This window comes from Dendrobium catenatum, unplaced genomic scaffold, assembly GCF_001605985.2.
Source record: "Dendrobium catenatum unplaced genomic scaffold, ASM160598v2 fragScaff_scaffold_1028, whole genome shotgun sequence".
NCBI classification, from domain to species: domain Eukaryota; kingdom Viridiplantae; phylum Streptophyta; class Magnoliopsida; order Asparagales; family Orchidaceae; genus Dendrobium; species Dendrobium catenatum.
In genome coordinates this window covers 553,867-568,045 of record NW_021319490.1, presented here as the reverse complement: position 1 = coordinate 568,045, position 14,179 = coordinate 553,867, and the positions used below count along the sequence as shown (strand labels likewise).

The following is a 14,179-nucleotide window of genomic DNA, read 5'->3' as shown; positions in this document are numbered from 1 at the left end:
TTGAATGAATATGTGTCTTTGGTTATTTGTTAAAGTAGTGTTCGATGTAGTTAACTTGCATTGAAAAAGGTTAAAAAAATTCACAAGGGATATTTGACACATATAAGGTTGTCTGTTAGAAAGTTCCTCGATGATGTTAACTTGTGTGGAAGAGACCGAGAGAATCTATTAAGGATGTTTGACCGATTTGAAGTTGTTTTTCATAGCGTTACATAATGACATTAACCTGTGTGGAAGAGGTTGAGAGAAATAATTAAGAATGTTTGGCTTGTTCGAAGTTTTTTGTCAAAACATTGCTCGATAATGTTAACTTATGTGGAAGTGGCTGAAAGAATCTACTAATGATATTTGACCTATCCGAAATTATTTGTTAGAGCATTGCTCAACAATGTTAACTTGTGTGAAAGAGGCCGAATCGAATCTCCCTAGGATCAATGAAACAATGTTTGGGAGGGGGTAAATACCCACGTGTATCCTAAATTAAACGTGAAGATTGATTTATTTTTAAATTGTTACTACTTTTTTAAGTCGAGACTAAGACATTATAAGAAGTAGAAGTCAATCTGGAGACAATATAGAGCTTGAGTTAATTATGAATATTAACTCCAATCTAATTTCAATATCTCAACATATGTGTGGATATTTATAATTGGCTGAATTTTAAAATATAATTAGAAATAAATTGAAAATTCTTATAAAATCAATTTTAAAAAAAATTTAAAAACAAATTTTTTTTAAAATTTAATTAGAATATTTTACCAATTTTACTCTTCCTCGATATTATTTTTTTCTTTTTTATTGTGGAGAATTTCGCATATAATTTTTGGCCCATTAAAGACCCCCCTTTTGAACCTAAAAGTCTTTCGAGAAAAACAATATTTCATTATCTCTCAATTTAAAAACATATTCTAAAGAAGAAGACGTTAGAAATTCTCTAAAAAAAAAATAATAAAAAAAAAATAAAGAGGCAGTTGGGGATTTGGGTGGTGGTCATCCCCATTTCTCAATTTAATGAACCCACCGCATCATTGTTCCATGCGGGTCACTGTCCCTAAAGTCGTTTATCACGGTCATCATGCTTTCCGATCACCGTCGGTAACGGGACCACATTTTATTTTCAAGCAGCCAATAAAAAGGCAAAAAGCCCTTCTCCGTCCCTCCCGTGCCTATTCCTCTGAAGTTCAGATAACGCTTCTCTCTCTCTCTCTCTCTCTCTCTCTCTCTCTGTATTCTCTGTCTCTTCGGCGGAGAATTCAAATCTCTAACTCTCTCTTTTTTAATTTCTGATATAAACCAGCGATGGATATCTTCAATAGCTTTCTCAGCGTGATTATGCATGTTTTGATTACTGTGTTCTTGCTATTCTATCTCCCCATCGCCTGGATTTGCAGACTGACAGCATTTGTCTTCGTTAAGCCCTTTTGCAAAGAAGATGTTAGGGGAAAGGTGGCTCTGATAACGGGGGCTTCTTCCGGCATTGGAGAGGTTAGTAAGTTTATTACAAATCGGTATATTTAGCTGCGTATGGTTATAAATTAAGAATGGTTTGATAGCTTCAGGTTGGGACAAAAGGTAAATTTGAGTTAGAATTAAATTCTGATTATGATGGATTTTAATACCGTTGATTTGTTTGACTCTTTTCATATTTTTTTAATATTTATTGGTGGGCGGCGGCTATTCAGATAATAGGGTTTGAATGCTATTGTGGAGGTCTTTGGGCTTCCCATAGTCATTTTCCAAATATGTATGTATAAATATAGTAAAATATATTTTCAGCTCCCGATTGTTCCCAAATTAAATTGATGCCCTTGTTAGATATTATAAAAAGATGTTGATTAATATGAAAATTTACGTGATGTAAAATATAATATTTACTTATCAAGTTTTATAAAGATTTTGATAGATATAAAGAAGCTTGTCAGATAAACTCTTTAATTTAGATACGAAATTGAGGGCAATTTTTAACGTAATGATCAAAATTTGTTTATATATGAAATTAATATTAACTATTTCTATTATACTAATGCAACCCAAATATGGAAGAGCATAACAAAATTATAATTCATATTATTTTTTTTACTTTATTAAATTTTAAATGATTTGATCTTAGAACACACAAAAAATTTGCTAGTTTTTTTCACTTTGATGTTATAAATAAAAAAGATTTGGATAGGATGCATCAAATTTCATAAAAAATATTATCTAAACTTGTTAATCAAATATAATTACTAACTCAAATATAATTTTTTAACAAGAACATAATATTTTACTCTTATCTATATATATGCAAAATTACCGTACAACACACAAATAATCATATTTATAAATCTAAAAATACCTTAAAAATATTAAATTTATGTACTTGTGCATGCCATTATCAAATTATCAAGAGTTTTAACGAAAATTTGAATTTAACTGTGAGATTTAATATTTTGGTGGGAATTTAACAGAAGGGATAAGGATGAGGGCTCTATAAATAAATAAGATTTGAGTGTTATTTAAAAAATAAATAAATAAAATTTGAACAAAATGTGTTTTATAGCCATATAATTAATGAAATATTAAATGCCTGGATTATTTATGACTTAGCTGAACATCTAAATTATTAAAGCTAGACTTACAGTAAGCGGGGGGCCATCAACGCTCATTCCGTATAATTTATTGTGTCACATGCACCTTCAACCATTCACTGTTTCTCCGAATCTGGTAGCAGAGCATTTGGTGTCTTATTTATACCGCCCCCACCGGCCATTTCTATATTTATTATTTTTTAATTTAAGCATAAATTTAATGTATGAGAAGTGCAATTTCAGAGCTTAACCTATGTTTTAGCAATAAAAGTTATGAAAGGTAGTTATTATCCCTTGGTTGTAAATGAGTTTAAGAAAAGCTGCAATGTTGCGTGGCTGTTTGAATTTGATCAATTAAATTAGTTGAACGTAAACGAGACATTAAATGAATTTTAACACGGAATCATAAGAAGAATGGGAAAATATAAAATTAATGAGAAATTAAGAGAGAAAGAAGAGATTAGCATTTATAGATTGATTTTAAGAAAGGTAGAGTTTGACCTAAAAAAAAAGTTAGAAATTATTAATAATGATACTTTTTTATTAAATGAGAGTTTGCTCTTAATAGGAGACCATTGGGAAAAAAATTCATTTAGTTAATCCCACATAGTAGGATAAAGACTTTTTGTTGCTTTTTTTTTTGTATATGTTGAAAATAATTTTTTTTAAATCATGTTTTTTTCAACATTTTGATGATTGCTTGTGTCGTTTTAATAAAAATATGTGATTAAAACTTTTATTTACACTAATAATTGTCACATTTTTTCTAAGCATATGTTAAAAAATCAAAAGTGCAGTTCAAAGTATTGATTTTTTCATGTTTATAAAATCAATATGAATAAAATTTAATATTCAACCATATTTTAGATAGTATGTAATTAAAGTTCAAATTTACGATGGAGAAAATTTTAAATATTATGAAAATGGACGAGCTTCTTTTCAAGTAGCATTTTTTTTTAAATTTGTTTTGAGGTAGTAGTATCATTAAATGGTTTTTTTATTTTATTAACATTCAATTAAATTATAATTTTCTAAATAAAATACATTGAAAACAAAATATAAGTGCATTGCATAATTGTACACTATATGAAATTTAATTTAGCGTGTAAGTTATGAAGGTTGATTGACATGCTATGATGCACCATCACTTCTCTTCAAAGAGTCGTGCAGTCTCCGACACGTATCTGACACGACATGCATATGACATTCTTCTGACATGTGTCGGATACGCCAAAAACATGATCGATTAAAAAATATTTAATACAAATTGGATACGTGTGTCCGACATGTGTGCCTTAAATATTTTATGATTTCTTTTTAAATATACTTTCATGTATTTCAATTTTTTATTTATTTAAAATATAAAAAACTAAATTTTCTTATTTCTTATCCACAACACAAAAGCAATCACTTGCACTTAATACTCTATTCATGGAATATTCTCATTTTCATTTTTCTTTGACAAGTTGCGACTTTGATTTCACAACAATGCTCAATGAAGTCAGAGGCTCAATGACATCAACCTCTGACGTCATTACAACATCAATATTTCAAAACAATCTCAACATCAAAATTTGACATTGTCTTGACATTGATGCTCGATGCTAGAAATTTCTACACCAACAACTTGACAACTCATAACATCGACAACCAACGCCCTCTCAACATTGATGGCAGACGCCCTATTGACATTGATGCTCAATACTTATTGCATAACATCGATGTCCGACTGTTGACAATATTGTCGTCTCCTCTCTCAATGCCTGATACACGACATCGATGCTCGACATCCTAATATTAATCATTTTAAGCACAAATTTTAATTAAATGACTTATTATTTCTAAATTATTTTTAATATTATATTTATTCAATTTTTATACACTATTTTTAAAATATAAAATTTATAATAACATGTCCAACTCGTGTCCGTGTCTTATATTTTCAATAATTGATGTGTCCCGTATTTGTATCGTGTTGTATCCATATTGTCATGTCCGTGTCTATGCATCATAGCTGACATGTGTTCATGATGCTAAAAATTATGTTTGATATATTTTATTCCAAAATAAACGTTAGAAACAACTATGATAATACAAATTGATCCTAATTTATTAAAGTTTTGATATGGTTTGGATGATTAATGGGTGTTCCATTACTGAGTTTGTGCTTCATAACATGCATGCATAAAAACTTCTATTATGCTTTTTTTATACATGTTAAAATTATAGAGGTTTGTTTAGTGAGTGTTTAGTTCATTGCTCATTATATAAACTCAATGCAAATCCAAAAAAGCCCCTTACAACAACCTTTGCATATGGTGTTTTTCCCTCATTGTTGTTCTCACTTGCTTGTTACTCCCTTTTTTACAAAGCATAGCATTCATTTTGTATGTGTGTTTTTTTTTCCCTTATAATAGAAGCGTGGCCTTGGACTTGTCTTAAACTTACCCCTGTCGTGATTAGAAGCATGCCCTTTCTTAAAAGATCTCCCCTAACCAATAATCTATCAGTGGCTTTTCGAATCTTGCACCTTCAAACTTAGAAATATCTTATCTTTAAAAGATCTCCCCCAACAAATAATCAGATCTTTAAAAGGAAGTAAGTTTTTTTTTCATCCAATGAGTTTGCATTATCTTTCTCATATAACATATTGTCATGAAATTTTTATATGGGAGGGCGATACGGAGCATATATCAATATGATTGATATTCATCATCAACAATCATTCTATTATTCCTTAAAATCTCAAATAATAGAATTAAACTCATTTTAATATGATTTAATAAGTTTCGAGCAAGTTCAATCTTTTCTTTTAATCATATTTATTTTAGAGGCTTGTGGTTGTATACAAATACTCCAAATTAAAGCCTTAAACCTTCTATTGGTTTATGTTAGATCACTATCAAAGCTTCATCCACTAGACGGTTGAATCGTTGAAATGTCATTTCATCCATCTTTATGTTATCTTTCTTACACATGGTTTTAGGCATCTTAGCACACACCTGTTAGACTAAAACTCCATGCATCATAGTTCTCTAAAGCTTAAAATTCTTTGAGCCATCAAACTTGTTGATATTAATGATAATATTGCCTCATAAACCTTCTCCCACATACCAATTGTTAGGAAACAACTGTCTAACTTGGAAGCATTATCCCATGAGTGAATTTAATGAACTATAAAGTAATATTCAAGTTTTCCTAAGATTTTGGAGCTAAGGCAGGCATAAAATTTTTGTTAGCCTATATCATATTATGTAACTGCATAATCTGTCATGCTCATTTGGAAAATTCCCGGTCATAAATGGGGAGTGCTTGTAAAAGCAAGGTCAGTGATTGTGAATGGTAAGAAGCGGTCAAAGAGAAAAATAAGACATTTTTAATTGTTTCCTTTAATACTCTTTCAAAATCTTATCCACCAAACTTAGTTCAATTGTTAACAAATTATTTTCATCTATTTTTATCTTCTCTACTCATAATTTTAAGCATCTTAACAAACCCCATATATACCTTAACAATACCCTATTAGACAAAAACTTTGTGCATCATTGTCATCCAAAGACTTGTCAGCAAAGACTTGGCCTAATTGTTCATACCCCAGCTCTCAATCATAAGGTCATGATTTTGATCTCTACTCCTCACATAGTTGTTTTTTTCTTGAAAAAAAATGAAACAAATTTATACTTGGCTCTTATATTAAAGGTTTGTCCCCAGCAATAACTTTTCTTAAATTGTAATTGTTTTTATGCACTTTTATAAAATGTATGTGATAAATTTCAATTTTTTCAAAAAATATGGTTATTTATAGTCCAAAACACGTTTGAGTCATCAAACTTCTCGACCTTGAATGTTAATGCAACATTTTCTTCATAAATCTACTCATTAATGTTAATTGTTGGGAAAAGAGTATCAAACTTGAAAGTATTAATCTACGAGTAATAATGATTAACCACGAAGTAATAGTCAATCTTAACTATAATTTTGAAGCTAACATAGGCATAATTATTTATTAGCCTAGATAATATTTTGCGCTGCATTTAGTATTGTGTCTATTTGAAAATTTCCATCTCATAAATTGGATTGATAGTTAAAACATAGTCACTAGTTATGATGGTAAGAAGTGGTCCGAGAGGAGAATGAATAAAATTGAACTACAGTTTTTATCATTTCACTAAAAGGAAAAAGAGGAATGGTAAGCTTAAAAGCTAAATAATCTTTGACAGGGGAAAAATTCCGACCTATGGGTATATGAGAGAAGTATAAGGAAGAGAGATAAGAGTTAGGAGACAACACCATGATTTTATATGATTCAACCTACTAAGGGGTTGTTTGGTTGGAAGAAAAGAAATGCAAAGCATAGTGAATGCTTTGCTTTTTCACTTTTTTGGTATTTGGTTGGACAATTGAGTAAAGTAAAATTTTGAATTCTCCGCGTTAGTTCATTATGCGGGCAAACTAAACCTGCTCAAATCGAGCGAATAAGAAATTCCTTAAGCGCGCGCGAGAGAGTAGCCCACGGGAATACTCCTTCATTTCTTCCTCCTGCTTCGCCTGAGGCAGAGTTCTGTACCAGGGTTTTCTTTTCTCCATTGCCTTTCAACTTTGCATGCAGGATGATCTTGCTTCGCTTGAGAAGTTGCTTCTTCGGCTCCATCTTTGCTGTTCAACTTCACATGCAGGAAGATCCTGCTTTGTGTGAGGAGTCACTTCTTCAACTCTATTGTTGTTATTTGACTTTGCATACAGGAAGATCCTGCTTTATGTGAGGAGTCGCTTCTTCGGCTCCATCATTTCTATTCGACTTCGCACGCAGAAAGATCCTGCTTCGCGTGAGTAGGGCCAAAGCCTCTCTCATTCCTGTTTCGTTCGATATGTTGCGCATGCCAAGGGATGAAGCTCAGTCCCCTCTGATCTCTTTGTTACACACAAGAAGGGCCAAAGACTTATCTCCCTCAGCCGCACACAAGGGTCTAACCATTCAATGATTTCCCCCATTCACCCGTCTCTGCTTAAATTCAAATAGCGACTATTGCATTTGCATCTTCTTTGTTCGTCCCGAGCGACCGTGAGTACATGCCATTTTGATTTAAGTGATTTTACTTTACTCTGCATTCATCAAATAGGAAAATAAAGTTTCCTGTATTCAGTTTATAGCCAACCAAATAGACTTAAAGTATTTACTTTACAATGCATTTATTTTGCACTGCATTCATTTTACAACCAACCAAACAATCCCTATCTTAGAGAAGAGGGGAGAAAAGTTTAATGTTATTGTGAAAGAGTTATAAGTTCTAAAGTTTCCCAGCTTTTAAAATCTCTCTCTCTTTTTAAGGAGTATTTCTCAATAAAGGTTTGAAAAACCCTTTTAGAGGTGAAGGAGGAGGTAATTTTTGCTAAAGTCTTGGTTTGAGGCTATGCATGGTTTGAGGCTATAGGGGGAGATCGTCATGCAAGTTGTCAGGGAACCACTCTAATAGGGGTAAAGGATGTGGTACATCGGGTAAGCTTGGAGAAGGTCAATTGTATGGTGGAAAACATTAAATAATTGAATGAGTGATTGACAATTAGTCCTGGTTTGAGGCTATGCAAATCACTTAGGTGAAGGATGTGATACATAAGGCAAAACCCTCTTTGAGGTTAAGGAGAATGTAATTTTAGCTCAATTCCTAGTTTAAGGCTATTTAAAGTTTGAGGGTATACAAGGGGAGATCACCATGCAAGTTGTGAGAGAACTACTTTGGTAGTGATTGAGAATGTGGTACATCGGGCAGGCCTGGAAAATATATTATCCGTTGAAAAACATGAAATGATCGAATGACTAATTGACAATTAGCCCATGATAACAATGTCGAGACATGGAGGAGAGTCAAATAGAGAATTTTTTGGTGTGGCAGTTTCTCATACAATAATTGGCTAGTTGTATCTTTTGAGTGGTTAGCTTGATGGCCATAGTTGTGGTGTCATTAGGACAAAAAAGGGAAATCTTCTAAGGTTCAAGTAATGAATCTGATCAAGATAAAGAGATGTTCTTGGCCGATATGTTGTGTTATTCCTATTGACAACTTTGATCTAATAGAGACTTGGTAATAGAGACTTGGGTGAAGAACCTTGAGATTGTCTAATAAGTCTTGAATGATTCAGTTAGGTTGATTTTAGTTGGTACCACATTAGCTTCTTCTTTATCTTTTTATGAATCAAATTAGCCAGTATTGCTAAACCGGTCAAATCAGAACTCACATTTAGCTTGACATGTGGACAACTTTGTGAAGAGCACTAAACAAGTTGTTGCACCACTAGGGTTCATCATTTGCGCAAAATGGGTTAGCATGCCAGTAGGATTCATCATTAGACTTTACATCTATAGTGTAAGCTTATAATCGGATATTGGTTCTATGGTCTTCTCTTTAGATTAATTTTTCTATGAAAAAAAAAAAAATCTTCAGCTCTTTATGTACCAAAAAATCTAGAGCTAAGAACATAAATCTTCAGCACTCTTTCAGTCTATTTGAAATGCTCTGGTATGCAAAAGTTATATTTCATTATTCTGAAAGGAATCTTTCGTTATGCAGAAGTTATAATACTGAATTAAATTTATGACGTTTTAGATTTCTTTCTTTCTCACATATGCAGTCTGCTAATTTCTTACTCCTTTTCTTGTTATTCAAATAAAGCTTCTCTATGTAATCAGCTACAAGCTGTTTAAAATGCCCTATACGAATAGTTACTTTAAACCCATTTATAATAATCCTTACAAACATTTTGATAACAGGAACTGGCTTACCAATATGCAACTAGAGGAGCCTCTCTAGTTCTTGTAGCCAGAAGAGAGCACGCACTAAAAAAAGTTGCTAAGGCTGCATTGGGGAAAGGCTCGCCAGATGTATTAGTGATCAAAGCAGACATCTCCAAAGAGTCAGAATGCAAGAGAGTCATTGAAGAAACCATTGCCCACTTTGCCCAATGTGATATTTTATATAGTATTTATATTTATTTCTTACTTCATAAATTTATTGGCTTTATTATCACAAAGTATCTTCTTTGCATTGCAGTGAATCACCTAGTTGTTAATGCTGGGCTTCTTTCCAGTTCTCTCTTTGAAGAGATCACCAACATATCTGCTTTCAACCAAGTTATGGTGAGTACACAAGCTACGAGTTCATTCACTTGACATGCTCCTTTTCATATAGCAGTTTTTTCTAGTATTACTACAATGTCTTCTCTTACGTCATCATTAATCAAAAATCGAATCACATAGAAGTATTTCATTATTTTTAAGTTCCAATTTACTTGGAATTTAACTTTTAACTCTTTGTAGGATGTAAATTTCTGGGGTGCAGTATATACAACCTATTACGCTATTCCATACCTGAAGAATAGTCAAGGGAATATCATTGTCACATCTTCAGTTGCCGGACGTGTTCCCACTGCAAGAATGAGCTTTTACAATGTAATGGAAGAAATCTTTGCTCTCTCTCTCTCTCTCTCTCTCTCTCTCTCTCTCTCTCTCTCTTTTCTGCTCTCTCAGATATCTAACCTAATGTTTGAATGTTTAATATTTCAATTTCATAGGCAAGCAAAGCTGCACTAATTAGATTCTATGAAACACTGAGAGCAGAGTTTGGATCAGACATACGAATCACCATACTGACACCAGGATACGTAGCTTCAGAACTTACAAAGGGGAAATTTCTTCAAAAAGGAGGTGAAATTGGAGTCAATGAGGAGATTAGAGATGTAAGTAAATTAACTATTGCTCAATTCCTATCCTTCTAATGTATATATTGTCTTATGATTCGTTTGAGACGACTTTCTTACTACTTTTTAAAGCAGCTTTTTAGTACAACAAATTTAATTTTTATACTAAAAAATTGTTTTAAGAAACAATAAGAAAACCGTCTTAAACGAAGCCTTAAATTACCTGTAATTGGACAAGGTAGGATTGATTTTTTACTCAGAATCAAATTTAACAAGTCATATCCAACTCGAATATAGCAATCATTGAATTGAATGATTTTAAGCCACTTAGTCAAGATCAAATCATCAACAACTCTACATCTATTCAATCAAGGAAAAAATGAACTTATTATTTTTTTAAGTTCTATAAATTTTACAAGAAATTCCCTCAAAATACTATCTCTAAGTCTGTTTCATTAACCATGCAGGTTCAGGTTGGACTTTTCCCAGTTGGATACACAGATAAATTTGCAGAGATTGTTGTGGAAAGTGCATGTAGAGGTGATGAGTATGTGACTTGGCCATCTTGGTACCAACCTTTTCATGCAATCATGTTCTTTGCTCCTGAGATAATCAACTGGTATTCAAGATCATTCTATCTTACTAAACCTGGCGTTGATTCAAGTAAGGCGCTCAGTAGAAAAATCTTGGAGGCTACAGGAGCAAAAAAGTTTTTATATCCATCTTCCATCAGATCACCCACTGCTAAGTTGGATTGCACAAAATAGTTAGTCCCATAAGCTAACTATCCAAAAAATTAAAGAGCTTTAGTTCAAGTGAAATGTTCTTTGAATTTTAGGTAGTGATTATAAATTCGAGTCTTATTTGTAATTTTTTAATTAAATGTTATATAGTTTTATGCGTGAAATTTAATTTGTAGTTGATTGTCCTTTTATTTGTAATTGATATTATGTTCTAATTTTAATTAATACAAAATAAAATATTTGGAAGAAGTTTTTAAGTATGGAGAGAAATTTCTTGTACAGTGAAGATGGTAATTTATTTGTTTTTTTTTTGGGGGCACATTTAACTTATTATTGACCTGTAGGTTGTGTGAGATCGGGTCTGCGGTCGAGTGATCGACAGAAGAAATTCTTCCCATCTCATTCGGACTAGAATCCCCTAACTATCCCCACACATAAAAAAAAAAAAAAAACCTGTGGATTGTGGACTGACATTATTTGGTACAAAAAGTGCACTTCAAATATATGACCTAATGATTAAAAAATATTATTTTTTAAATTATAAATTTTAGTCATAGATTTAATAATTTTTTTTTTAAATACAGCTGATTAGGCAGAGATATTTATCAGTTAAATAAAATATGCAAGAAACTCATAATTTATGAAGCCGCCACCACAACAACAACAACAACATCAAGCTTTTATCCCACTACGTGGGGTCAGTTACATGAATCCTTTTTCTCTATTGTGTAATTTAAAAAGTCAAATTCTCGTTTAAATCTAATAAAGAAAAGCCATTCCTAATATTTTCTAACCAAGTTTTTTTAGGTCTACCCCTACCTTTCTTAACATAAGTCAAATCTAATACCTCTACTCTCCTAACCGGGTCATCAGAAATAGGGAAATACTTGGTCAATCCACCTTGTGTTTGAACATAAGTAATAGCTCATGCATACATATCTTTTAATGATTTGAATATAAGCATTATTGACACATTTCTTTTCAAGAACTCTCCATAGAACTTCTCTTGGAACTTTATCATATGCTTTTTCGAAATCAATAAATATCATATGTAGATCCTCCTTATTTTCTCTATATTTCTCCATCAAACCTCTTAATAAATGTATGGCTTCCATAGTCGACCTACCCGGCATGAATCCAAATTGATTTTGAGAAACATTAGTATCACGCCGCAACATATGCTCCATAACTCGCTTCCATTGTTTTAAAGTATGACACATTAACTTAATACCTCTATAATTCGAACAATCTTGAGCATCACCTTTATTCTTAAAAATAGGAATTAACAGACTCATTCTCCACTCATCTGACATCTTTTTAGTCTTCAAAATAGTATTAAAAAGTTTAGTAAGCCATGAAATTCCTTCATCTCCTAAGCATTTTCACACCTCTATTGGAATATCATCATGTCCAACAGCTTTTCCACCCTTCATTTTCTTTAAAGCCTCTCTAACTTCAGTTTTACTAATACGCCCATAAAAATAGAAATCTTTATTTTCATTTAGGGTGCTAAGGTCGCTATAGTCAATCTTATTTTCACAATCTTCATTAAAAAGTTTAGCAAAATATCTCATCCACCTTTGTTGAATATCATCTTCTAAGAAAAGTATTTTTTGATCTTCATCCTTAATACTCTTCACTTGAACTAAATCCTTACTAATCCTATCTCTTTGTTTGACTAACTTATACATATATCTTTCTTCATCTTTAGTATACAATCTATTATATAAATCACTAAAAGCTAATGCCTTTGCATCGCATATTGCTTTCTTAGCATCCTTACGAGCCACTTTATATATTTCCCAATTATCAGAATTTTTAAAATTAAACTAGTTTTTATAACAAAATCGATGTTTGGTACATAAATTTTCACTCGGAATAACTTTACAATCCTTGCAATCTAAACAATTTAATTTTCTAATAAGTAAATAGTCAATCCATTTTTACAAGTGATGAGATGCTAATTCCTTTTCTTAAAAAAGGTATTAGCAATTGAAAAGTCATAAGCTAAACAAAATTCCTATATGGTCTTGCCACCTTCATTCGTCGTTCCAAATCCATGGCCATCATGAATGCTTTTAAAATCATCTACCTTTCTACCAACATGCCCATTTAAATCTCCTCCAATAAAAACTCTTTCTTCAAGAGGTATCTTTTGTATTAATTCTTCTAAGTCATTCAAAAAATTTAATTTAGAACTCATATCCAAACCTACTTGAAGAGCATAAGCACTTATAATATTAATAATCTTATCATCAACAACAATCTTTAAAATTATAATTCTATCTCCAATCATATTAATTTTTATAACATTATCCTTTAAACTCTTATCTATAATAACACCTACATCATTTCTAGTACGACTCCTACCCAAATACCAAAGTTTAAATCCTAAACTATTAATTTCTTTAGCCTTCTCTCCAACCCATTTAGTTTTCTGAATGCACAAAATATTTAACTTCCTATGAATCATAATATTTATTAATTCCATTAATTTTCCTGTAAGGGAACCTATATTCCAAGTTCCTATCCTAATTTTAGTTTCATGGATTAGCTTCTTTGCCCACATCTGTCCTTGATGTCGGAACCCTTGCCTATTTAACACTGCACCCGGGCGCCGGTGCAGCGGCTCTTGCACACTTGTCACTGTATTCAGGCCATACAACGCGTCGCTTCTAGGGGACGCCCTAGTATTAACACAATTTCTTAAAGGATTCATGTCATTATTGTTCGACAAGTTTTATTCTAGCTGTTGACTACTTAAAGCAATCCTCCACTTTTCTCATCCAGGACTTGGGACCTGGCAACAACAGTTTTATCATAATTTATGAAGCCCATAAATAAAAAATATTAGGTTTTATTTAAGATATTTTGTGAACCTATTTTTTTTAAAGAAAAATAGTCAAATAAAAAGTAATATTTTTTTTGGATAATAATTTTTTTACTATTTAATAATTGTCTTATAAACATTACTTTCAAAAAATCTTAAAGGAAGCTACAATTTGTTGCAACTGAGGCTTTCGAGTTTATGATTTTGATAATAACAAATAATATTGATTACCTCTTTATTTCTCCTAATATTTATAATGCATCTTTGTTTGTGTGTTGACTAATATTTTAGGTACACCATGCACCATTTTTTGAAGATTCAGGATTCAAGATTGGGTATAATAT

General features: G+C 31.8%; 1 protein-coding gene across 1 annotated transcript; it reads left to right on the top strand.

Annotated features, from left to right (window-relative positions):
* The first annotated feature begins 1,165 nt into the window (after window positions 1–1,165).
* Window positions 1,166–11,265, top strand: LOC110104271 (11-beta-hydroxysteroid dehydrogenase 1B-like). Its single transcript, XM_020833297.2, has 6 exons — window positions 1,166–1,485; window positions 9,337–9,529; window positions 9,617–9,702; window positions 9,883–10,014; window positions 10,137–10,301; window positions 10,730–11,265. The coding sequence occupies exons 1-6, from the start codon at window positions 1,300–1,302 to the stop codon at window positions 11,027–11,029; spliced, it is 1,062 nt and encodes a 353-aa protein (XP_020688956.1). The 5' UTR covers window positions 1,166–1,299; the 3' UTR covers window positions 11,030–11,265.
* The last annotated feature ends 2,914 nt before the right edge of the window (window positions 11,266–14,179 follow it).